This window comes from Oryctolagus cuniculus, chromosome 3, assembly GCF_051225735.1.
Source record: "Oryctolagus cuniculus isolate XC-2025 breed Fujian yellow rabbit chromosome 3, ASM5122573v1, whole genome shotgun sequence".
NCBI classification, from domain to species: Eukaryota; Metazoa; Chordata; class Mammalia; order Lagomorpha; family Leporidae; genus Oryctolagus; species Oryctolagus cuniculus.
This window is the reverse complement of record NC_142869.1, coordinates 50453086-50480055: the sequence shown is the minus strand read 5'-3', so window position 1 is coordinate 50480055 and position 26970 is coordinate 50453086. Positions and strand designations below refer to the sequence as shown.

At 39.0% G+C, this 26970-nt stretch overlaps 1 protein-coding gene across 7 annotated transcripts in view; it reads left to right on the top strand.

Annotated features, from left to right (window-relative positions):
• Positions 1 to 25684, top strand: part of PMS1 (PMS1 homolog 1, mismatch repair system component) — a 117345-nt gene extending 91661 nt beyond the window's left edge. For 4 of the 7 annotated variants that reach the window (XM_008258829.5, XM_002712339.6, XM_089330195.1 and 1 more), the window contains 7 exons: positions 3426 to 3548; positions 4343 to 4486; positions 4654 to 5543; positions 15778 to 16263; positions 18589 to 18719; positions 21007 to 21167; positions 25336 to 25684. In XM_008258829.5, the coding sequence (XP_008257051.4) occupies positions 3426 to 3548; positions 4343 to 4486; positions 4654 to 5543; positions 15778 to 16263; positions 18589 to 18719; positions 21007 to 21167; positions 25336 to 25500 (2100 nt within the window). In that variant the 3' untranslated portion in view covers positions 25501 to 25684. The remainder of the gene's footprint in view (positions 1 to 3425; positions 3549 to 4342; positions 4487 to 4653; positions 5544 to 15777; positions 16264 to 18588; positions 18720 to 21006; positions 21168 to 25335) is intronic. The other 3 variants (XM_089330194.1, XM_051849352.3, XM_089330197.1) reach the window with 1 other exon arrangement.
• Positions 25685 to 26970: the final 1286 nt, after the last annotated feature.

Sequence of the window (26970 nt, the reverse complement as noted above, 5' to 3'; positions counted from 1 at the left end):
GTACTTGCTTTTGGAGTTGTTTGTATTCTTTCTTGTGATCCTGGCATATAGCTCCAGACAATGATAACAATTTTATTTATTTATTGGGGGGGGGGAGAGGAGGTACTATGTCATCCCCCTATTTCAGTCTCCCACCCCTTAGGGAGTGTTTTCTGTTCTTATTTCCAAACCAGAACTTAATGCCCAAGTGACACATGTTATTTCTAATTGTAGTACTGTTGGCTTTAGCCATCTATTATATGTTTTGCATCCATACCATCATTGTTTGTCCTACTATGGCTACCAGAATTTTGAAAATATTCTTAAAATTGGTTTTGTCAAGGCCAGAATTGTGGCGTGGTGAGTAAAGCTACCTGCCTGTGACAGTGGCATCCTGCACAGGTACCAGTTCGTGTCCTGTTGCTCCACTTCTGATCCACCTCCCTGCTAATGCCCTGGGAACCAAGTGTTTGGGTCCTTGCCATCCATGTAGGAGACCCAGATTAAGCTCCTGGCTTCTGGCTTTGGCCTGGCTCAACCCTCTCTGTTGCAGCCACTTGGGGAGTACACCAACAGATGGAAGATCTCTTTCTCTCTGTGTCTCTCCCCCTCTCTTTCTGTAACTCTTTCAAATAAAGAAATAAATGTAAAAAAACCAAAAAACTAGTTTTGTTTATATCACTGATAACGTAGTTTGCAGTTGGGGTGGGGAAGAAGAGAAATTCCACCTAAATGCATCCCATTATTCTGACCAGAGTATTTAAGTTATTACTTTAGAAATGTAATTCCATGCTGTTACGGAGCTTTATCAAAAGAGGAAACAGGTGAGTGTTGGCAGACTTCTCAAGGTTTCCTCAGTGTAGTTGGGGTAGAGAAGTGGAGATGGATTTGGCAGACTAGGGAGATGGCAGGGAACTTTATCATGAGAAAGGAGGACAGGAGGAGCCATTTGGGTAGAAGTGGAATGAAATATTTTATCAAATTTTTAATGTGGAAGGATTGGGAATATTTTTTTCTGACAGCCAGTTGAAGATAGTAAAGCACTTAGGAGTATAAGAAATGGAGACTATAATGTCTGTATCTTAGCATCACTAGCCTATGGGTAGTTGCTGAAACTAAAGATGTGAATGAAATTACTTGGGGAGTAACTAGAAAGCAAGGGAAAAGAGCCTGATAATGGAACTCAAAGGGGCTGTCATCATTTATAGGCAGTAAGAAAAACCAACAAAGCAGATTGGGGAGGAATTGTCAGGAAGTAGACAGACCAAAAGAGAAAGTTGAAACAAATTCATGCAGTGGAATACTGCCCAAAGGAGAGTTGTTGGCATTAGGGGCTGCAGAGTCAAATAAGAGTACCTAGTGTCCACTGGAGTTCCTCATTAGAGTAGACGCCTGTTGTAAAGGGGGTTGAATATAAAGAGAGGACAGAGAGGGACCCATAGTTGGAAGCAGTCAGGGGAGAGGTGTTCGTTTGTATTTTGTCATTATTTTTTGTTTTGCTTTTTAAGTTGAGGAATACTCACTTGGTTATAGCATTTTGTAAGATCCTTCTCATTTTTTTATTTTGTTGCACTGATTTGGGCTTTTATTTTTTTTTCCAAGAACTAGATGGATTTTTACTTTTCTAGCATTTTATAAGCTGATTTTTGTTTTAGTTTTCTATGAAATTTAAATAGTTTATTAGTTCTTAAAAATTATCCTTAAACATTCTGAAAGCTGAATATCTGCAATAGTAGTTAGACAGTGTTCAACCAGATAATGTGAAAGGAAATCAGTGATAGGTATTTTTTCTTTATTCTTACTCTACTCAGGGCAGCTTTTTTTTTTTTTTTCATTCTATCCACAAACCCACTAAGTCTTTCAGAAGCTAAACAGGCTCTCCCTGATGCCCAGCAGGTGCTTCTAGAAGAGTCTCATGTTACCTGGTAAATTATACAACCATTTATAAATGCTGTGAAGTTTTACAGTTAATTAAGCAGTATCATTTTGTAATGGATTATCCAGATTTATTAATTTGTTTTTTCAATTTGGCAGTGTGTCAATAATGCACTTAGTGTTCTAAAATTGGTAATGTGTCTCCTTAAACACTTATTTCCAAGGACAGGATAACCATAGACATAGGTGGCAGCCTACAGGCTATGTTGGTAAGGAGCCTCATGGAGTCTGCTTAACTAAAAATAGCACCCCCACTGACTGACTTGCTTAACCTAAGCTAAATTTTTATTATTAACATTTAGCAGATTAATAATATCTCTAGTTCCATTGTTTCAGATAAGTGATTATAGAACTATATTTTAAATAACTTGACCAAATCCTATAAAAGGAGGTAGGATTCAGATCCTACCAGTTTAATTCTGTCCTGTGTTTCTAGTAGTTCTCCGTACTGTCTCTAGCTGTGTTAATTAGCTAAAGGTTAAAGAAGGAGCACGTGCCCTGTCTTCTCTCCCTTAAATAGCTGTCCTCTCTCTGGTTATCTTTTCTGGTATGCTTCATTTTCCCCCTTCTATTCACACAGTTATAAAATGGAAAACCATAGTATATAATTGATTAATAAAATTTTTGTGAAGTACTCTAAAAAATAAAAATGAAAATTAAACAGGCTTTGTGGCATAGCAAGTTAAGCAACTACTTGAGATAACTTGCATCCCATATCAGAGTGCCAGGTTGGGATCCCAGCTTCTAATCCTGCCACATTACCTGGGGACAGCAGATGATGTCTCAAGTGCCTGGATCCTTCCCATCCACATGGGATATACAGAAGCAAGTAGTTCCTGGCTCCTGGCTTTGGCCTGGGTCAGCCCTGGCTATTGCAGACATTTGGGGGAAGTGAATCAGAAGATCTCTATCTTCCCTGCTCTGTTACTGCCTTTCAAATCTTTTTTTTTTTTTTTTAATGGAAGATAAAGTACAACTACAGCCATTATTTAGCACTGATGAAGTTAATTCAAAGAGTAAAAAAAGATTTATGTAACTCAGAAATGAAAACCCAATGAAATTGGCTTTAAACTATATTAAAAATGAATACAGAAAGAGCCACTTTTCTGTTGGAAAAAATGGTTAAAGAGAAGAGGACAAACAGCCAGAGACAAGTCACAATGTGAGGAAAGAAATTTTTAAAACATAGACTGTACAGTAGTACAGAGAGCCAATGCTATTTTTCCTGTGACCGTTAAATATTTGAAAGCCTGACCTTTTATGAAGGTTTCATGAATGCTAATTTTTCCTTAGAGTTGCAAAAAAAGAGCATTAGAGGCAGAGAACAATTTAGCATGCTTGACTATTTTATTTTGGGTTAATGCTTAAGACATGGTTATCAGGAAGTATATGGCCTTTTAGCCTTAAGATGAAAATCTGTTCTTTTTTTTAAAAAATATCATTCTGTAGCCAGACTTATGGAACCACAGTGCTGACATTGCATACTGTGTCACTATTTGTTATAATTGTAGGTCTCTCTAAGTGGATTTCTTCCAAAGCGTGATGCAGACCACTCTTTGACAAGTCTTTCAACTCCAGAAAGGAGTTTCATCTTTATAAACAGTCGACCAATACATCAAAAAGACATATTAAAGGTAATCTTTTTTAGAAAAAAGTATCACTTGAGTCAAAAATTAAAAACTAAGTTTGCTAATTGTTACAAGAAGTACTTCTAAGAATTTGCTCTAAAATAAGGAAAGGATACACAATATCATTTATTAAGCATTGTGCTTAATAAATTACATGTAATGTCTCACTCTTCATAACAATTGTGTGATGCATTATTATCCTCGTTTGTAGTGACAGAACAAATGTTAAATGGCGGGGCTGGCGTTGTGGTGTAGTGGATAAAGCCACTACCTGCAACAACCATATCCCATATGGGCACCAGTTCAAGTCCCGGCTGCTCCGCCTCTGATCTCTCTCCCTGCTGATGGCCTAGGAAAAGAAGCAGAGGATGGCCCAAGTGTGTGGCTCCTGCCACACACGTGGGAGACCCTAATGAGGTTCCTGGCTTCTGCCTGGGCACTGGCCATTGCAGCCATCTGAAGAGTGAACCAGCAGTGGAAGATTCTCCGCCCCCCCCCCACGCCCCGTCTCTCTGTAACTCTGACTTTCAAATAAATAAATCCTTTTTTAAAAATGTTAATTGACTTTCTACACCACAGAGCTTGAGAGTAGCAGAGTGATTTTTAGCCATGAAGCCAGTTGAAGTGCATGTGCAGGCCCTTCAGATGAATATTATTACAGCTTAGCTTTTGCTTTTCTCAGAAGTGGCCACATCTACTCAGTTTCTTACTTGACTTTGCTCCTTTTTGTAATATTTTAATGTTGGAATTACTGTATTTACATGGTATTTTTGTCTTTTATTTATAACATCTATTTCCAGTTAATCCGACAGTATTACACTCTGAAGTGTCTAAAGGAATCTACTCGTTTGTATCCCATTTTCTTTCTGAAAATTGATGTTCCTACAGCTGATGTGGATGTAAATTTAACACCAGATAAAAGTCAAGTATTATTACAGAATAAGGTAACTTTTTTCAGATCATTTTTATATTGGTTTATGCTATTTGTAAACTTAGGGAATCCTGATTGTTTTCATATAAAAAATATTTGCTTGTGTGTATATTTTTCTCTTTTGTTATTTAAATATTATTTTCATAACTTCCTCTAACATGTGTTAATTTGTGTTTTTAGGAATCTGTTTTAATTGCTCTTGAAAATCTGATGACAACTTGTTATGGACCACTACCTAGTACAAATTCTTGTGAAAGTAATAAAACAGATGTTTCCTTAGCTGACATGGTTGTTACTAAAACAGCAGAAACAGATGTGCTTTTTAATAAAATGGAATCATCTGGAAATAATCATTCAAATGTTGATACTGCAACCGTTTCTTTTCAAAATGATGTATATAATGATGAGTCTGGTGAAGGAACTAATCTTGGTTTAAATCAGCAGACAAGTGTTGGTGTCCATTGTGATAGTCATTTTAGTAGTGAAAATGCTAGCATTGGTAAGAACACTAGAAATACATCCCAAGAAATCCCAGTGAATAATTTATCGTGGGAAGATGCCCAGAGTGGATATGGTGAAACTTGTCTTGTGGGTTCTATAAAGCACGTCCAATCAGAAAATGGCAGTAAAATCTATACAAATGAAAGTGGGAGACTTGAGGAGGAAGCAGTTCCTGAGAAGTCTTTGGAAATTTGTGCAGATGACTGGAGCAAGGGAAATGCATTTAAGAATTCGATGGGAGAGAATATTGAACCTGTGAAAATTTTAGTGCCTCAAGAAAGTTCAGCATGTAAAGCAAGTGATAATAATCATCCAAGCCCTGAACAAACGAAGCTCAGTGAAGGTCCTTCCAACAAAAAATCAAATGTCATAGATAACAAAACTGGACAGCTTACAGCTTATGATTTAATTAGCAGTCGAGTAATCAGGAAGCCCATGTCAGCAAGTGCCCTTTTTGTTCAAGATCACCGTCCTCAGTTTCTCACGGAAAACCCTAAGACCAGTATGGAGGAAGCAACAGTGCAGATTGAAGAACTGTGGAAGACATTGAGTGAAGAGGAAAGACTGAAGTAAGTTTCCAGAGCTTGCATGTGACCTGAATGTGCAGCTCTTCCCATCCTATATGACTCACTGGTTGAAAAAAAATTTTTTAACTACTTATTTATGGAAAAGTAGAATGGAAAAGACCTTTTGGTTTGGCTAGAGTACCTTTCTTGGTATCACATGTATTTGTTAATTGAGAGTTTTTTCTGTTTGGGGATTTGTAGGGTTTTTAATTTCTCTGGAGAGGGAGTTGTCTTGTTTTGTTTGGTATAAGCCTTAACTGCTTTCTGATTAAGTTTCTTATTAAGGTTTTCCATCCTTCATCTCAAGTTGAAACCACCATTTTGTCCTGTCTTTGTTTCATGTTAGAGAACTTTTCTTTGGCAGTACTTTAAAAAAAAAAAAAACTTTTGCATTATAGCATGAATAACAGTACTGTGTTTTAATATCCTGACTATTCCCATCCTTAAATTGGTCTCCAAAATACATAACACAAGAGCTGGGTTTGCCTACAGTTAAGATACCCACATACCACACTGGAGAACCTGGCTTCCATTCCAAGTCCTGGGTCTAGTTCCTTTCTCTAGTTTTCTGCTAATGCAGACCCTGGGAGATGGCAGTCATGGCTCAAGCATTTGGGTTCCTGCCACCACGTGGGAGACCTGGATTGTGTTCTTGGCTCCTAGTTTTAGCCATGGCTTTGTCCTGGACCAGCCCCAGCTGTTGCATGTGTTTGGGAAGTGAACCAGTAGATGGGAAATGTCTCTGGCTATCTGTCTCTCTCTTTTTGCACTTCGGAAATAAATTTTTAAATGAAAAAGAAAATTCCAACACCCTTTTAAAAAAAAGGTGACACAGTGAAAAATATTTTACCATTTTTGTAGATTAAGTTAGTGGTGTTAATACTGTTTATATTCAGGGGCCGGTGCTGTGACATAGCAGGGTAAAGCCACCACCTGCAGTGCTGGCATCCCATATGGGCACTAGCTTGTTCAAGTCCTGCTGCCCCACTTCCAATCCAGCTCTCTGCGATGGCCTGGGAAAGCAGCAGAAGATGGCCCAAGTCCTTGGGCCCCTGTACCCGAGTGGGAGACTCGGAAGAAGCTCCTGGTTCCTGGCTTCAGGTCTGTGCAGCTCCAGCTGTTGTGGCCAACTGGGGAGTGAACCAGCAGATGGAAGATAGAGCTCTCTCTCTCTGCCTCTCCTTCTCTCTCTGTGTAACTCTGACTTTCAAATAAATAAATAAATCATTTTAAAAAATACTGTTTATATTCAGTATAACTCAAAGCTTACTTTTTTTTGAAAGATTTATTTATTTATTTGAAGGACAGAGTTATAGAGAGGCAGAATGAGAGAGACAGAAAGTGAGAGAGAGACAGAAAAGTCTTTATCAGCTTGTTCACTCCTCAAATGGCTTCAAACGGCCAGAGCTAGGCCATATCAAAGCCAGGAGCCAGGGACTTCTTCCTGGTCTCCCACATGGGTGCAGGGTCCCAAGGACTTGGGCCATCTTCTACTGCTTTCCCAGGCCATAGCAGAGAGCTGGATTAGAAGTGGAGCTGCTGGGACTTGAACCGGCACCCATATGCAATGCTGGCCCTGCAGGCAGAGGCTTTACCTGCTAAGCCACAGCGCTGGCACCCTCAAAGCTTACTTCTAAAATTTATTATTTCTTGGCAACTCAGAAACTGTAGTGGGAATTTTTATATGTAAATATGTGATTTAACTCTGATTAAAATATTAATTGCTATTTATATATCAGGTGATCTGAATAAATGTTCCCAAACAATACTGTGGGTATTTATAATTGACTTAGGGGATGCATGATATAAACAAAATATTTTTGGATGACTTAGCTCATCAGAAAATTAAAGAGTAGAATCACACCCTAACTATATACTGTCACCTAAAGCATCAAAAACCTGGAAACAATTATTAATGTAATTCATCATCCAAAGTTTATATTTGGTGATAAACTACATCATGAGGGTACTTCAAAAAATATGTAGAAAGAAATAAAATATGCTTATTTGGGGCAAAAATGTTTTGAAATCCATGCATTTTTTTCTTAAAGATTTTTATGTTTTTAATTAATTATTTTTTATTTATTTGAAAGGCACAGTTACAGAGAGAGGAGGAGGGAGAGAGATCTTCTATCTGCTGGTTCACTCCCTAAATGGCCACAGTGGCTGGGGCTGAGCCAATCTGAAGCCAGGAGATAGGAGCTTCTTCCAGGTCTCCCACGTAGGTGTCCGTCCTCCCTCTCTCCCTCCCTCCCTCCCTCCTTCCCTCCCTTCCCTCCCTCCTTCCCTCCTTCCCTCCCTCCCCTCCCTCCCCTCCCTCCCCTTCCTCGCCCTCCTTCCCTCCCTTCCTTCCTTCCCTCCTTCCTTCCCTTCTTCCTTCCTTCCTTCCCTCCCTCCCCCCCTTCCCCCCTCCCCTTCCTTCCTTCCTTCCTTCCTTTTTTGACAGGCAGAGTTAGTGAGAGAGAGAGAGACAGACAGAAAGGTCTTCCTTTTTCCGTTGGTTCACCCCCAATTGGCCGTTACGGCCGGCGTGTTCTGGCTGGCGTGCCACGCCGATGACCCAGGAGCCAGGTGCTTCCTACTGGTCTCCCATGCAGGTGCAGAAGGAATAGCATGCAGAAGGTCCAGAAGCTATGCGGAGTGTGGTGTTGTGGTGGAGCTGAAGGGTGTCCTCTATGGGGGAGCACGTTATGGCACAGCAGGTTTAATCACCACCTGCAATGCAGCATCGCATACAGAGCGCAGTTCAAGTCCCGACCACTCTTCTTTAGATCCAGCTCCCTGCTATAATGCCTGGGCAAGCAGAAGATGCTGGCCAAAGTGCTTGGGCCCATGTCACCTAGGTGGGGGACCTCGAAAGAGGTCCTGGCTTCAGCCTGCCTGAGTCCCAGCCATTGTGGGCATGTGGAGAATGAATCAGCAGATGGAAGCTCACTTTCTCCCTTTTCCGTCACTCTGCCTTTTAAATAAATAAAAAATCTCTAAGGAAGAAAGGAAAAGAAATGCCCTCTATTACCAAAACAGGTAGGAGGGAGTGTAGTAAAGAAAGATGAGGAAGGTAGGATCCAGATTTGGAAGGTTCTTTTGAGCCGTAATCATTGAATCAAGCCTAGGAGCAGAATTTTTCAGCTGTTAAGCCTGTTGAAAGCAAAGGACAGGGGCCAGCGCCGTGGCTCACTTGGTTAATCCTCCACCTGCAGCGCCGGCATCCCATATGGACACTGGTTCTAGTCCCGGCTCCTGTTCCAGTCCAGCTCTCTGCTGTGGCCCGGGAAGGCAGTGGAGGATGGCCCAGGTGCTTGGGCTCCTGCACCCGAATGGGAGACCAGGAGGAAGCACCTGGCTCCTGCCTTTGGATCAGCGTAGCTCCGGCCGTAGCGACCATTAGCGGGGTGAACCAACGGAAGGAAGACCTTTCTCTCTGTCTTTCTCTCTCTTGCTAACTCTGTCAAATTAAAAAAAAAAAAAAGAAAGAAAGTAAAGGACAGACTGTAGGGGTAGAGGACACTTCTGTTTTTAGTTCTTCCTTTCTGGATTTTTTAAATTTTTATGGTCACCTTGCTTTTTTCATACTTTCTTTGAAAGAATTAGAATCCAGATTTGGCTCATGTGCTCAGCCACTGGGGTCTCAGAGCAGGCTAACTTAAACTTGCATTTTGGGTAACTATAAATTTATCTCTATTTAAAATAGCTAAGGGTAATTGCGATTGAGGTGTTACTAAAAATGACAAATAAGCTTTATAAGTAAAGTATACTCTTTAGTCTCAAAATAGCATTTAGATCGACTACTGATCAAATCAGGATTCATATTTTCCATTCAATTTCAGAATCTCTTAATATTAAGTACAGAGGTAGCAGCTGTTTTTACTTAATGTTTACTTAATATTCCTTCAGACATAACTTTTTATAATTTCCCAAGAAACTAATCAAATTGACTTCTTGAGCAAAGCAAAAGATTAGTACCATATTTAAAAATTTGCACATTATAATTAATTACAAATGGTGACCTTTGTCTTGAACTCATTTTCCACCACACAGGAAAAATCTAGAATTTTAAATGTCCTAAGAGCTAAAAATACTCATTTCCAGTACCTGTTGGAAATAAACTATTAAAAATCATGTGTTTGGCCGGCGCCGCGGCTCACTAGGCTAATCCTCCGCCTAGCGGCGCCGGCACACCGGGTTCTAGTCCCGGTCGGGGCGCCGGATTCTGTCCCGGTTGCCCCTCTTCCAGGCCAGCTCTCTGCTGTGGCCAGGGAGTGCAGTGGAGGATGGCCCAGGTGCTTGGGCCCTGCACCCGCATGGGAGACCAGGAAAAGCACCTGGCTCCTGGCTCCTGGCATCGGATCAGCGCGGTGCGCCGGCCGCAGCGCGCCGGCCGCGGCGGCCATTGGAGGGTGAACCAACAGCAAAGGAAGACCTTTCTCTCTGTCTCTCTCTCTCACTGTCCACTCTGCCTGTCAAAAAAAAAAAAAAAAAAAAAAAAAAAATCATGTGTTTTATGTAGCTGATCCAGAACTTCAGATTCTAAGTAGAATTGGCAGGAAATAACCTTAAAAATCGTAACTGTGGCATGGTAATTAGCCAAAAGAAGCATCTTAAATCTAGTCTGCTGTGAAACAGGTATTTGTTATATTCTCCAGCTAATGTTTCTTCTTTCAACAAGCATACTACTTTGCATGGCATGCTGTATCTCTTACCTCTTAATCTCACTTTGAACATTTACTACAGTTCTCTGAATATATCGTTTTTTCTCCTAACATACGTATTCAGGTTTCTCCTTTAAAATGTTATAAGAATATTACTTCTAGTAGAATTTATAGCCAGTTTCTTAAGAGTAGGAGGCTAGAAATTGTGTTAATTCCCTAGTCTCAAATTTAAATTATCCATTTTGAAATCCCCAATGTACTTAGTTACCAATCTTTAGTCAGTCATGTGTCCTATTCATTTTAAGATTTGTATTTTTTGATCAGAAATAGTGGCAGCAAATATTTATCACCATTTACCATATACCACACTATTCTAAGCACATAACACATTGTAACTCATTTTATTCTTCACAACAAAACCATGAAATAGTAGCAGATTAACCATGTATAACAGATGAATATTCTGAGACAGAGAAAGATTAAATGATTGGCATGGGTTTACAGAGCTACCAAGTGGCGGAATTAGACTAGGCAGACCCTCTCCAAGATCTGTCTCTTAACTACCGAATTCTGCTGAACACACAGCAGTAGCTTCCGGTTCTGAGTATGCATTGCAGTCACCTGAGGAGCCTTTAAAGACAGAGCAAGGAGTGGCACTTAGCCTACGGAAAAGACAAGGCCTCTTCACATTCTACCCAGTATTGCTTGCTTTTTTTTTTTTATAAAAAAACAAAAGATTTATTTTATTTATTTGAAAGAGTTACAGAGAGAGGCAGAGGCAGAGAGAGGTCTTCCATCCGCTGGTTCACTCCCCAGATGGCCTCAACGGCCGGAGCTGTGTTGATCCAGGCCAGGAGCCAGGAGCTTCTTCTGGGTCTCCCACGTGGGTGCAGGGGCCCAAGGACTTGGTCCATCTTCTACTGCTTTCCCAGGCCATAGCAGAGAGCTGGATCGGAAGAGGAGCAGCTGGGACTAGAACCGGCTGTCCATATGTGATGTTGGCGCTTCAGGCCAGGGCATTAACCCACTGCACCACAATGCCGGTCCCTCTAACCAGTATTTCAAAATGTCCAATATCCTGTACTTTTGAAATGGAGTTAAATTAGATAGTACTGAAAAAAGCATTTAGCTATGCTGAAACTGTCACAATTTTACTCATATACTTTCTACTTTGCATAATGACTGATTTTCCTAGTATTTTGTTGCTAAATGGAGTATTAATGCTTGCAAATTTTCTTTTGTATTGCTCAGTTGTTTATTCTATGTTGACGTTACAACAAATATATAAATAACTGTTTGGATCTAGAATGGACTGTTACCCTTTTATTGACTGCAGTCATTTCTCCATTCTCTCTCTCACTCTCTCTCTATCTCTAATTTAAAAAGTTTTTTTAAATTAGGTAAAATGTACCCAGTGTGAATTGTAGTATTTTTCCTTTTCATAAGTGGTGTACACTCCTATAATCACCAGCCAAAATAAAATACAGAAGATTTTCATCATTTCAGAAAGGTCCCTCATGCCATCTCCTAGCTGGTCTCTGTGGGCAATTACTGTTGTGGTTTCTGTTACTTTGGCTTGGTGTTGCCAGCATTTGAAATTCATTTATTAAAAAGGAAATCATTGACTTACTCACGTTGTTGAGTCTATCTGCAGTTCCCTTTTTAGCAGATGAGTAATACTCAGTTGTATCAATACATGAGTACTGTTTATTCAATATACAGTTGATAGGCATTTGGGTTGTTATGAGTTTGGACTATTATAAATAAAACTGTGTTGTTTCATTTCCAAATATTTTCTAAATAAATTATTGATTTTTAAATTTGTCATGGGCAAAGAAAATACTCAATTTGATTCCAATCTTTTGGAATGAATTAAGAATTTAGACCCAGCATAGCATCTATCTTGATGAATGTTCTAGTTCACTTAAAACACCTGGATTGTACAGTTGCTAGATGGTAGTATTCTAAAATATCAATTAAAATGAAATGGCTGTTATTATTTCCCATGTCTTTCAGCTGATTTTTTGTTGTTGTTTTTAGTCTAATTTTTTCAGTTATTATGGTAAGATATTGAAGTCTTGATTTTGGATATTTACTTGTAGAAATGTAAGGTTTTGCGTGGCTCAACAGGCTAATCCTCCGCCTTGCGGTGCCAGCACACCGGGTTCTAGTCCCGGTCGGGGCGCCGGATTCTGTCCCGGTTGCCCCTCTTCCAGGCCAGCTCTCTGCTGTGGCCCAGGAGTGCAGTGGAGGATGGCCCAAGTGCTTGGGCCCTGCACCCGCATGGGAGACCAGGAGAAGCACCTGGCTCCTGCCTTCGGATCAGCGCGGTACGCTGGCTACGGCGGCCATTGGAGGGTGAACCAACGGCAAAAGGAAGACCTTTCCCTCTGTCTCTCTCTCTCACTGTCCACTCTGCCTGTCAAAAAAAAAAAAAAAAAAAAAAAAAAAAGAAATGTAAGGTTTTGCTTCATGTTAAATTAAAGCCATTAATTAGGTGCATAAACATTTGTGACTGTTACACATTTGTAATCACTTTTTGTCAACATGAAATGTTTCTCTTTTACTTCTGATATTGAAATTTACTTCGTCTTACATTACACAGCCTCTCTGGTTTTCTTAGGCTTACAGTTTGCATAAGTGACTTTTTTTCTTCCCTTCCTTTTTTCTTTCCTTCTCTCCCTTTCTTCTCATTTGAAAGGCAGAGAGAGATTTCCCATCTGTTGGTCCACTCCCACATAGCCCACAAGAGCCAGGAGCCAGGAACTTAAACTGGGTCTTCTAACTGGGTGGTAGGAAATCTACTTGAGCCATTACCTGCTACCTGCCAGTGTGCATGTTAGCAGGAAGCTGGAATGGAGAGCGGAACTGAGACTCAAACCCAGGCGCTGTGATATGGAATGCAGGCATCCCAAGCGCAGCTTAACTGCTGAGCCAAATGCCTGTCTGTGGTGTATCTTTTTTCATCCTTTTAATTTTACATTATCTATGTCTTTAAAGTTGACTGTTAACTTTTTAAATTCAGAGTGATAGTCTCTGCCTTTTAACTGGAACATTTAGTTCAGGTAACATTGTAGTGGAAATGGTTGGGTTTAGATCTGCCAGTTTCCTATTTGTCCCACATCTTTTCTTTTAGTATTTTAAACTTTTAAAAGTATTTTAAAATCTTTGAGTATTTTAGTTTCTACTTTTTTTTTTTAAGATTTATTTATTTGAAAATCAGAGTTACACAGAGAGAGGGAGAGATAGAGAAATCTTTCATCTGCTGGTTCACTCCCCGGATGGCCAAAACAGCTGAGGCTGGGCCAGGCTAGAGCCAGGGGCTTCTTTCGGTTCTCCCATGTAGGTACAGGGATCCAAGTAATAGGTCCATCTTTTGATGTTTTTCCCAGACCAGCAGGGAGCTGGTTTGAAAGTGGAGCAGCTGGGACGTGAACTGGGGCCTATTAGGAATGCCAGCATCACAGGTGGCCCACCATTGCTAGGCCACAGTGCTAGTACCTTTAGTACCTACTTTTTAAAAACTTTTATTAAATATAAATTTCCAAAGTACAACTTTTGGATTATAGCAGCTTTTTCCCCCCATAACCACCCTCCCAGGTACCTACTTTTAATTCCTCTGTTGGCTTTGGATTATTTTTTCTTTAGTGATTGCATTATGTATGTTTAATTTTCATGATCTACAGAATCAATAATGTATCATCTTACATAAAAATCTTAAAAACCTTTTAAGTGTAATTCCATGTATGTCCTGATGTCATTCCATTGTAGGGTAAGCATGCTGGGAACAAATTCTCATTTTCCTTTTATCTGAAAATGTGTATTGCCTGTTTGTTTTTGAAAGGCATTTTTGCTAGATAATAGAATACTAGGACCTTTTGTCACTTGAAAGCTTTCACTGTTGACTGGCTCTGTCTTGCTCCTAATGATATCCATCGTTGGTGTTGTTTCCTTTTTGTATTGTCATTTTCTTCTTTCTAACTGCTTTACAGATTTTATCTAACTTTGGTTTTCATCAGTGGGAATGTAATAAACCAAGCTATGGATTCATTTATATCTATCTTACTTGGGATTGACTCTCTGATGTTCTTGTTTCTGTAACTTGTTGTATTTCTCCACATTGGCTACTTATCATCCCTAATTATTTCAAATACTATTTCCTTTACCAGGATTCTGTTTTTTATCTGGATCTTCAGTTAATATGTTAGATTGCTTTTTGTGCCAAGGGTCACTGTGGTGCTTTTTCAGTCATCAGTTTTCTCTCTTGCTCAGATTGGATCATTTGTACTGATCTGTCTTCAAGTTTGCTGACCATTTGTTTTGCTGTCTCTGATCTGCTTTAAGTCCTTAAACATTTATAAATACCTGTTTTAATGTTATGTAGGTTTTTGGGGGGCTTGGGTTTTTTTGTTGTTGTTAACTAACATCTGGATTATCTTAAGGTTGGCTGCTGCTGACCACGTTTCTCGTGATCGTGACTCATTTTTCTGTTTTACTGCTTGAGTGCTAACTTCTGATTGTATATTGGGCATTGTGGATCCTGGTCTAAAACTCTGGATTCTGTTATCTTCTTCTGAAAACTTTTGATGTCTGTTCTGCCAACCACTGAGATTTCTAATGCTCACTCACTCTCAGTGTGTGGAGGCTTCGTTTTGCACTTTGTTGCCCTTCATCCTGGGACAACTTCCTTAGTGTTTTTACCATAAAATGCAGCCTTTTCCAGTTTTAATTGAAAGCCCAAGGTGTTTACCACGCATAAAACTATGTGGAATTTAAACTTCAACCTCCCTTTGTACTAGGCAACAGCTGATAGCTCTGTTCAGCTCATTTAGTCTTTTTGTGGTTGTTTTCCTCTGGGCTCCCACACATGGGATTTTCTGGGATTTTTCTCTCTCAGGTTTCATTTGTTCTGCAAGCAAGTAGCTCCGTGTTCTGATGACTTAATTAGTGCTGCTTTCTGATTTGAGTTCTAGCCACCTCATCCCTCTTAATGCTGGAGACTACTCTCTGGATAAAAACTGTATTAATGTGCCTGTCTTTTTTTCCAAAGGTTGAACCCATTCTAATTTCTACCTGCTTTGGGCAGTTCTTCAGTGCCTGTTTTAAACTGATGATATTTCTGTTTTGTTCAGAGTGCAGGAAGGTTAATCCAATAGACATTTCTTTGTCACTATTGGACCTGCAATGCCAGCTATTTATTTATTTAAGATTTACTTATTTGAGAAGCAGAGTTACAAAGAGAGAAGAGAGAAGAGAGAGAGAGAGAGAGAGAGGGAGGGAGGGAAAGATAGATCTTCCATCTGCTGGTTCACTCCCCAGTCGCTGCAACAGCAGGAGCTAGGTGGATCTGAAGCTAGGAGCTTCTCTGGGTCTCTCACATGAGTGCATGGGCCCAAGCACTTGGGACAGCTTCCATTATTTCCCAGGCCATTCATTAGCAGAGAGCTGAGTCAGAAGTGTAGCAACCATGACTTCAACCAGCACCCATGTGGGATGCTGAGCTTTTTATTTTTATTATAAATATGTTTCAAATCATTAATGTATTTGTGATTATGACTTCATTAGTTCTATTTTATCTCTATTCCTAGATATGAAGAGAAGGCTACAAAAGACTTGGAACGATACAATAATCAAATGAAAAGAGCCCTTGAACAGGAGTCACAAATACCGTTAAAAGATGGCAGAAAAAAGATAAAACACACCAGTGCGTGGAATTTGGCACAGAAACACAAGTTGAAAGCTTCATTATCTAATCAGCCAAAACTCGATGAGCTCTTTCAGTCTCATGTTGAAAAAAAAAGGAATGACAATATTAAAATAGTATCCATCCCTTTCTCTATGGAAAAGTTAAAAGTAAATTTTGAGAAACAAAATAAATTTGACTTAGAAGACAAAGATGAACAATGTTTCATCCACAATCTTAGCTTTCCTGATGCGTGGTTAATGATATCCAAAACAGAGGTGATGTTACTAAATCCATATAGAGTAGAGGAAGCCCTGCTATTTAAAAGACTTCTTGAGAACCATAAACTTCCTGCAGAGCCACTGGAAAAGCCAATTATTTTAACAGAGAGGTATGATGGAGTTACATAATTTTTTAAACTTTTAGAGTTTAAAATATTAATGCATAACTGATTAGAAATTGAAGGTAAAAAATTGGAAGTTTCCTAGTGGGGATATGTGATATTTAAGGAAATGTTTTTAAAATGTTATTTCTGTTTGAGGGAATTTGTTGCTCATAAATAACTTTAGAATTTTCTAGGTATTTCACTTCTGACATTAATAAACATCAAGTTTATTTCTTCTGTATGATAGTGACTTCCCTAGGATAATGCTGAGGTTATATTACCATGACCACCTTCTGTTGTATGCTCTAGTTTAACATTTTCAAACATATACCAAAATAGAATTATACATTGAATGTCTTTATCAGCAGTAATCAAGATTTTGCCACATTTTCTTTATCTCTCCTTTTTATGTATATATATGTGTGTGTATATTTATATGCTTATATTTTTATTTTCCTTGCCAAAGTATTTTAGAACAATTCCCTCTGTTAATCTTTCTTTCTCTTTCAAAACTGTGTGTTTTCTTACCTAACCACTGTACCTTTTTCATATCTTTTACAATAATCCCTTGGAATTATTCCCCATTGTCTCAAATTGCCATTTTCTTTACAGTTTTAAAATAGTTTAATGACTTCTGTAAAAATTTCTATCTACAAGATCCACACAAGACTTTTGGTTGTGTCTCTTAAATCCCTTATTATCACCAGTTTAGATATCTATAAAATACAAAGTGCTTATAATAACAATGACAATAGTTAATATTTGTTGAACACTTACTATGTGATAGGGACTTTGCTATGTGTTTTTGTGATCTGACCTTCAAAGCAACTTTAGGAGGTAGGTTCTGTCATTCGTAGTTCATAAATGAGGAGACTGAAGCATAGAATGGCTGTAAAACTTACCTAGACTCATGAAGGCAGTGAATAAGGCATGCATTCAAGATTCCAGTCTAGACAATTTGACTGTGGAGCCTGCTCTATTAATTGGCATGCTATATGATCATCACAACCATCCCTGCCAGCTCAGATTGATTTTTGGAATGTTGGTTAGGAGATACAGAGGACATCTGATACATAGTCAGAGCTCTGCTCTCTGGTATCTGTTCTCACAGCTGTGGAGTCATCAACCATTTAGAGCTTACTCGCAAAGATTTCATTTATTCATTTGCTTTTTCAAGAAGTATAGGATTGTAATGAAATAGCACATCTTCCTGTGCTGGAATATAGAATAGTGCCATTGGTACATGTGAATTATCTACCATTTAATGAGCATTCAGGTATTCATTGAATGGATGCAGAGAAAGGTAACCTTTTACATGTCACCACAACAGACCCTTACAACAACTATTGAGTTATGCAATCCCCTGATCAAGTTTAAAATCCATCTGAGAGGTTGGTTTGTACCCTAGATAATCCTTGGCTTTTTCTCTTTTTTTTAAACTATTTATTTATTTATTTTTATTTGAAAGATAGAGTTATAGACAGTGAGAAAGAGAGACAGCGAGAAAGGTCTTCCTTCCGTTGGTTCACCCCACAAATAGCCGCTATAGCCAGAGCTACGCCAATCTGAAGCCAGGAGCCAGATGCTTCCTCCTGGTCTCCCATGCCGGTGCATGGGCCCAAGCAGTTGGGCCATCCTCCACTGCCCTCCCGGGCCACAGCAGAGAGCTGGACTGGAAGAGGAGCAACCGAGGCTAGAACCTGGCGCCCATATGGGATGCCAACGCCACAGGCAGAGGATTAACCAAGTGAGCCACGGTGCTGGCCCCAATCCTTGGCTTTTTCAAAATTTTGTTTAGGAACTGCACCACTCAGAATCATTCCATATACTACTTTTGCCAAATATGTCATGCAGAAGACTGAAAAATGCCCCTCTAAAGTCAACTAATATATTTATAAGTTCCTGGGAGAAAAAGATATATGTCTGTCTTTAAGATACATGTCTATCGTTTTGTTACTGGAGAAAACGTCACTATCATTTGAAAATGTGGCAGGATGGACCACTTGACAATGTATTGTGTCTTATTTTAGACATATAAAATGGCATAATTTAAAATAAAGTTTTCATTTGTGTTATATTTCAAAAGAATTTCTAATTTCACATTTGAGTTTGTAACATTCTAGAAGACAGAAACTGTTTTTATGTGTGTTCTCCCTTCTTTCTGTACACTGTATGCAGTAGGCCTTCTATTAACAGAATAAAGTTTCTCACAGGGCAATTTAGACCTGCATTTTGGTAGAAGATAACAATTTTCAAAGGTCCACTGGATTACCTTTGTTATTCTTTCATTCTGCATGTTTCATAAGATAACAGACTATAATTTTTTTTCAGTCTTTTTAATGGATCTCATTATTTAGAGATTTTATATAAAATGACAGCAGATGACCAGCAATACAGTGGATCAACTTACCTGTCTGATCCTCGTCTTACAGCAAATGGTTTCAAGATAAAATTGATACCAGGTATGATAATACAGTTTACTGTTTCCTGACTTGGAGAGATGTCTTATTCCAAGAGCTACATTTTAGTTATTTAATTTACAGATCTTATTTAGAGGTATATTTTTGTCCCACTAGAAAGCTAATGTTGGCTATGAAATAGCACAGATTTCAAAAGATCCCCTCTGCCTGAAACAAGCAAGTTGAGAATCTCTTTCAGTCCAGTGCCTTGCATTTACATTTTCAAAGCTGACCAAGTAAGTGGTTTTATTGTAATTTTTGCCACCTTTTGCCAGACTGCTTTAATTAAATTATTAAAATACTATTTTAGATGATGAAACAAACATGTGGGATACTGAAAAGGCCTAACAGAAATTGACATCCTCCTTTTTCAAAGCATTTACTGATTTTGCCAAGTAGACATGGAGCATCATCTGTCTTACTGTTTGGAAAGTGGGTGACTTGATTCCATGGCTTTGCTAGAAGACGGATGGCCCGCTTTTATTTCTTTTTCTTTTTAAGATTTATTTATTTGAAAGAGTTACACAGAGAGAGAAGGAGATGCAGAGAGAGAGAGAGTCTTCTATCCACTGATTGACTCCCCATTTGGCTGCAACAGCCGAAACTGCACCAATCCAGAAGCCAGAAGCCAGGAGCTTCCTCTGGGTCTCCCACATGGGCACAGGGGCCCAAGGACTTGGGCCATCCTCTACTGCTTTCCCAGACCATAGCAGAGAGCTGGATCAGAAGTGGAGCAGCCAGGTCTCGAACTGGCACCCATATGGGATGCCGGCACTACAGGCAGCGGCTTTAGCCGCTATGCCGCTTTTCTTAGAATGGAAATTCATTGGGTAGATAGAAAAAAATAAATAATAGAATCCATTTCTTTGGTTTTTTTTATACTTTGTATACCAAAGGGCCCTCTACCCTAGCTTTCTCAACTGGCCTTGTCCTGTAACTTTCCCTTTACCTGGTGTCAGGTGCCACAGTGACACCATGAAAAATGACTCCAGTTTCACCCAGCCTACCCTAAACTTGTCATGCCCAAAGTATAGAAAAACAAAGTTCAGCTGAAAAAAAGAGTAGTGTTTGCGGAAACAAGAAAATAGGTAAAAACAATGTACAAAAGCTTGGAACTCGGTAAATATAGAAAATGCTTAGGTGTTCTGGACTGAAACAACCAAATCCAACTTGAGTTATGCAGTTTTAAGATACCTACCCTAAACTTCCTTCCTCACACCTCAATTCTAGATATTTAGAGTTGGAGTGCAGAGAGTGAGTCAAATCCCAGCTGTGCCATTTGCAAACTGGGTGTTTGGGGGAAAGTCAGTGGCCATTCAGGTTAGGGATTGGATCTTTGTAGTTGTGTGTTTGTGGATCCAATCTTGTAGGTAGTTTTTGTTTTATTTCAGTTTTTAAACTCTTTAAAGTAGTTTGAATAATAGCTAATTAGTGAGGTTTTTTTTTAAAAGATTTATTTATTTATTTATTTGAAAGCAGAATTACAGAGAGAGGGAGACAGGGAGATTTTCATCTGCTGGTTCACTTCCCAGATGGTTGCAACGGTTGGGGCTGGGCCAGGATGAAGCAAGGAGCCAGGAGCTTCTTCTGGGTCTCCCACATGGGTGCAAGGACCCTAACACTTGAGCCATCTTCTGCTGCTTTCCCAGGCACATTAGCAGGGAGCTGGATCGGAAGTGGAGCAGCCAGGACTCTAACCAGCACCCATTTGGGATGCCAGCACCACAGGCGGCTTTAACCACCACACCACCGTACTGGCCCCAATTAGTCAGTTTTAAACATTGTCCTAGTAAAATATTTTCAACAAACATTTGTATTTCATTTTCTTGAATTAACAGTATATTAATGTCAATATGTGAATTTTTAAATTTACTAGAAGAATCACAGAAATAATTCAGGCCTCTAAGTTGGGTATTGCAATACTAGACTACAACTTGAAGAGCCACAGTTGCTAAAATGCTTAGACCAGTTTCATTTTAATTAATGTCATGGGACTCCATTTTCTCTCCAAAGTAAGAAATGTTCTAAACAAATGTAAGGAGATCAGCAGTAATTGAGATTAAATTAAATTATATAAAGCACATGTGGTGTCAATGAGCACTTATGACTTAATGTGAAGTCCTGTGGGAAATTGCTGTTTGTTCACCAGCTAAGGAACAAAACTGTCCTGACTATATTAAATTCTACTGAAGGCTCACTAAGTGTTTTAGCAATGATGTTGTTTTATGGACATGGTCTGGAATATAATTTAAAATAACCTAATGCTATGTATGTGTTTTTCTTTTTTCAGGAGTTTCCATTGCTGAAAACTACTTGGAAATAGAAGGAATGGCTAATTGTCTCCCCTTCTATGGAATAACAGATTTAAAAGAAATTCTTAATGCCATATTATACAAAAATGCAAAGGAAATATTTGAATGTAGACCTCGTAAAGTAATAAATTATTTAGAGGTATGGATTATTAGATTATATAGGTTGACTAGGTTTTAAGATAATTATTTCATAATAAAATTATAAAGTTTTAAATAGTGAAATTATTTCTGTAAGCTTTATTATTTGCATGTAAGAAGGAAGTACTGTTGAAAAACCTCCATTGGAAGTTTCACATCAGAGAATGGTTGTGGTAAACTAGAATGAATCTTTACCATAACATTTGGGAACATAGTGAGGAAGAGATTTATGGACGAGACCTTTTGTTGTGAAGTTCTTTTTTATTTATTTGTTACCATAAATAATTCCCATAGAATGGATTCAAAACTAGTCTGCACCCTGCTTCCATCAGCTGGTTGCTGGTTCACTCTCCAAATACCCACACCACCTTGGGGCCAGGTCTGGGTCAGAGCTAAGAGTTAGGAACGCAGTCTAGGTCTCCCATGTGGGTGGCAGGGATCCAGTTACTTTAGCCATACTTCCTAGGATCTGCATTGACAGGAAATTCCAGTTATGAGCAAGACCTAGGAATCAAACCTGGGCACTGTAGTATGGGATATATCAATCAGTAGGTCAACCACCCACCCCATTCCACCTTCACCCTCACTCCATATCTGTTTAAGAGCAAAAGAAGAGAAGGAAGTTACTGAATATATGGATATTTTGGTTTTCTAATAATATCAACTACAAATGGGGAATGTAATGTTGGAATTTTCTTGAAAGAAATCAAAAATAAGAGGATTGAGAAAGATTATAAACTTAAAAATGGCCAGGTGTAAGATAGTGGCAAGAAAACAACTGCATCTATATTTGAGGTTCTAGATATCCCTTAAGGTGGGCTGGTATTATTTTACAAATATACAGATTTTTTTTTTACAAATTCCAGAATTCTTACAAAGTTCCTCTCCCTTTTTAAAAAAGAACCTTTTTGTTTGTTTGTTTGGAAAACATGGTATGACCTTTGCATTCTGAAAGTCAAACCTGTGACCCTTTCTGAAGAATGTATTGAGTACTGAATACTTGGGGAGTTTTATAGTATTGACATCCTCAGGCTATTGCTGCGACAGTTTGAAAATAGTTTCTACAGACTTTAAAGGAATTTTTTTTGTATGAGTTAGCAAGAGCTTAAATTAAGATTTAGAGTTGTGAGTAGTGTTCTGTGTACTGAACATGGAGGAGAAGAAAACTTCTTAAATAATGGAGAAAAAATGGTTGAGACTGGATTGAAAAAAATTTTTTTGCTAATACTATACTTCTTGCTGTATTAAATTAGTAGTGCATGTGATTGCTAAGGAATATAGTCTAAAAAGAAAAAAAAAGGAGAGAAGTTAGAACCACAGCAATAACTTCCATTTAAGCCAAGTGGAATAAGAAATCAAAAGTAAAAACTGGAAGGAGAGCCAAGAAAGGAGTAGATAGCAAAACGCATGGAAGAGAGAAATTTAAACACAACTAAGTAGTATGACAATCTGTATAGAGTACTGGTGGCTGGAAGACCACCAAAATGGTGATAACCTTGAAAACAGCCATCAGTGGGGATGGAAGACATTTTCCAGTGGTTAAAGAGTAGAGTGGTAGTAGACATCAAGCCATGTTGTAGTGAAAGGTAGGAAAGAGTATATTTAGCAAGTTTGTACTGAATTGGTTGAAAAGACTGACAGTAATTTTTCTTTTTTATTCAAAAGAGAGAAAGGAGAGCAAGAAAGACAGAAAACCCTTCCAAGCGCTGGTTTATTCCCCAAGTGGCTGGAGCTGGGCCAATCCAGAGCCAAGAGCTTCTTCTGGGTCTCCCACATGGGTGCAGGAACCCAAGTACTTGGGACATCTTCCACTGCTTTGCCAGGCACATTAGCAAGGGGCCAAAGTGGAAGTAGAGTAGCTAGGACTTGAACTGGCACTCACATGCAATGCTGGTGCTGCAAGTGACAACTTGGCCTGCCATACCACAGCACCGGCCCCAAGACGGACAATCTTTATTGGAAGAGCAAATGTTCTAGAAGAGGCAGGAGGGAAGATGGGATAAGGATACAAGATTTAGAAGGGGAAAACTATACTTGAATTGAGTAGAACAAGGCAGGGAAAGTGAAATGTTTAGGGTGATGAAAGAGTAGAAGTAGAAGTTACCTGCTGAGAATGAAGAGGCTGGAAAGATACTGGGAATTTTAGTCTGGTGATAAAGATCTGAAAACGAGGTGTAGGTACTATAAAAGAAGGCTGATTAGAGAATAAAATTTCCTGGTGACCTCATAAGAGCAAGCATTTGTAATGGATACAGTCAGGACAGTATCTGGGAGTACTGACTCCCAGTAGTGCTTGGTAGAACTTGTAAGAAGTCCTTCAAAACGATTGGAAAGATGGATATGATGGAATAACAAGAAAGTAAGTGAGGAAAATGTGAATCCATTAAATACAAGGGACTTTAGAAACTTCACGGGAAATGGAATTGAAAGATAATGCTTAGGTGGGCTTTTCACCACCTAACAATTAAGATAGATGTCTGTGTCCCTCATCCAAGTATGTGGATTTGATATATGGCTCTGGCTCTGACCAGCTTCCTCCTCAAGAGGCAGTGTCAGTGGCTTAAGATTTGGTTTCCTGCCACATACATGGGAGACCTGAACTGAATTCCCAGCTTTGGTCTTAGCCCATCTGCATCCCTCAATGTTGGGGGAATTTGGGAAGTAAACCCATGGATAGGCTCTCTCTCTCGCTCTTCTCTCTTCATTTCTCCCTCACAAATTTGCCATCAACTTTTTGAAGTTCCCTCACACAAGAAACCATTAAGTACTAGTGGAATACAAATTCAATTCTTTTTTTTTTTTTTTTTTTTGACAGGCAGTTAGAGCGAGAGAGAGAGAGACAGAAAAGTCTTCCTTCCGTTGGTTCACCTCCCAAATGGCCGCTATGGCCGGTGCACTGCGCCAATCTGAAGCCAGGAGCCAGGTGCTTCCTCCTGGTCTCCCATGCAGGTGCAGGGCCATCCTCTACTGCCTTCCCCGGCCACAGCAGAGAGCTGAACTGGAAGAAGAGCAACTAGGACAGAATCCGGCACCCCAGCTGGGACTAGAACTGGGGTTCCGGTGCCACAGGCAGAGGATTAGCCAAGACAGCCGTGGTGCCGGCCATAAATTCTAAAAGGAAATCTAACAGAGTATTAGGTTGTTATAGCTAGTATCCTTAATATCTCACTGTTCCTGCCTTAACTAGGGGAAATTTACAGAGGGTTGCTGGTAGGTCAGAATACAGAGGGATTGGAGAGGAGAAATCAAAATGAGTAAAAAACAGTTTTAGTTGGAATAAATGAGTAAGAAGTTTGTGAGTTGAATAGGCTGTTATGATTCAAGATCTTTGAAATTCAATATTCCATATCCCAGAAAATAGCATTACTGGTCCCCAAATGTGGAGATTATCCTTGTTGCTGCATCCCTTATAACCAGTCCATCAGCAAGTCCTCTGACTGCCTGCAGGCATCTGTATTCCTCCCTCTGTCCCCGCGACTATCATCCTAGCCATAGCTGTTCACCAGGACTGCAGTGGTTGCTCAGAGACTCCTTGCTTCAGTTCTTACCCACCTCACACTCCACTCCACACAGCAGCCACCTGATTGTTTCAGTGTGAGTGTGAAAGAAATGTTAGGCTTTTGCTTAAAACCTTCTGTGCTTTTAGATTAAAACTCCAGTTGTTCACACTGCTCTAGAGGGTGATCTGGCCCCTAACTCCCTTATCTCATTCCTCTCTGCTGTTTAACAACTGTGTAGGGCACACACTGAATATTTAATTCTTCCAGGTTCTCTCTACTTGAAGTGCTTTCTCCCCCATGATGCTTTTGCAGGATGGTTGCTACTTAAATTAAAATGTAAATGCCACATCTTCAAGTAAGCTTTTCCCAACCATGTAATCATTGTCTGTCACATTGCCCAGTTTAATTTTTTGCTTTATTTACTGACTACAATTTTCATTGACTTTTTCATCTGTTTTCTTTTTCTGTATACTAGAATAAATTTCTCAAGAGGAGGGATTTTGTTTTCTTGTTCACCACTGTATCCCTAGGACCTGCAAAATAGTTGCTGCTCAAAAATATTTCTAGTGTGAATAAATAATATAAATTTTCTGTCTTCCTTCTGGCTAGAATAACATGTTTTTGCTTCAGAGTAAATCACGGTAAAAATGTATGCCTTTCTCTTCACAGGGAGAAGCAGTGCGTTTATCTAGACAGTTACCCATGTACTTACCAAAAGAGGACATCCAAGATATTATCTACAGAATGAAGCATCAATTTGGAAATGAAATTAAAGGATGTGTTCATGGTCGGCCATTTTTTCATCACTTAACACATATTCCAGAAACAACATGACTAAATAGGTTGCAGAAAATTAGTTACTAGTGCAATTGATTTGGTCAGAAAACGAGTCAGTTTTTAAGCCTTTGTATTAATCATGTATGTAATTGTTATTTTGTAAATGAAGATTTCACTGGTTTTGTATATTGAAAATTTTCAGAAAATGTAAAAATTTAAATAAACTAATGTAGACGATTCATTTATTCTGAAGACCACCGTTTGTAATGATTTTAAGTTGTAGACCCCAAATTGAAAATAAGTCTTGGGTGATTGTGTTAAGAGGTACTTTTTTTTTTTTTTAAAGAAAATATACTCTTTTTTTCAGATATGATCCTTAAAATAGAGATGGGAGAGGAAAGATTAGAGATGGGAAAGATAGGATTTGCAAGTCTATTGGATCCCTGCTTTTGCAGTGCACCATGACCCCTGTGTTATGAAAACAGCTAACAGACTAACAGTTGTGAATGTGATGGCTGGCCTTTTTTTAACAGAATTGAGCTTTGAGATTGTAAACAAAACAAGAAATTAACAAGTGAATCTTCTAGCCTGTTAAAGGAACAAGGCATTTTTTTAAAGAAAGATCCGGAAAGCTGTGAAGATTATTAGTACGGCTGCAAATAGACTAATAGTATGCATGCAATTCAGATGCCTTTTTTTCTTCCAAATAAAGTATAACTAAAAAATCATAATCATTAAGTACCAAGTGATTAAGAAGTATTTAAAAATTTACTAATTTGATCTTTGCCCTTAAGTTTTGAAGTCACAAGGAAAGCACACTTAATAAATTTACCAAAAGTTGTATACTAATTAAGTTTTTAAAACTAGTTCAGTTAAATCCTTTATGCAGTGAAACTGACCCTCATTGCTATGGACAAAAGTGATTTGGGATTCAAACTTTTCTATATGAAATGTGTTTAAAAAAACTTTTGTAAAGGCTGTTCTAGAACATGCTACTATTGGGAATTCACCCATGTAAAAACTTTTTAGAATTTCCTTTAGAAAATTAGCCCGCTTCTGGGAACTGGAGACAGAAGTTCCATGTATTCTCTCTGCCTTCCAGCTTAATGAGAAGAGGTACAAATTTTAATGCCTGTTACTCTGCCTGTGGCCTGCGCTCCCATGACCCCAGTACTGGTTTTAACCCCATTCCTTAGCCCTTTTTATAAACGTGGGACATCTCCCTCGCGGTAAACCCTTTTAATTAATTGGGTAAATTGAGGGAAAAGAAACAGATGCAAAGGATGATGAGCTTTGCATAATCTGCACCAGCCAGGCAGAATTGTGTATTTTTTAGCAGTAAGGTCAGCATTAGTCCTCCAGTGACTTCTTAACTTAGATGATGGAATTTCTTTTTCCCATTCCAGTCCTGAGTTCTGCCAATTCAGGCTGATACCGGCAGCAGGTCTTTACCACCTGTTTGCCGGCTACGTGAAACACGTACCTCATTTAATTTTCAGACAAGTTTAAGATTGTAGGAACTACTGT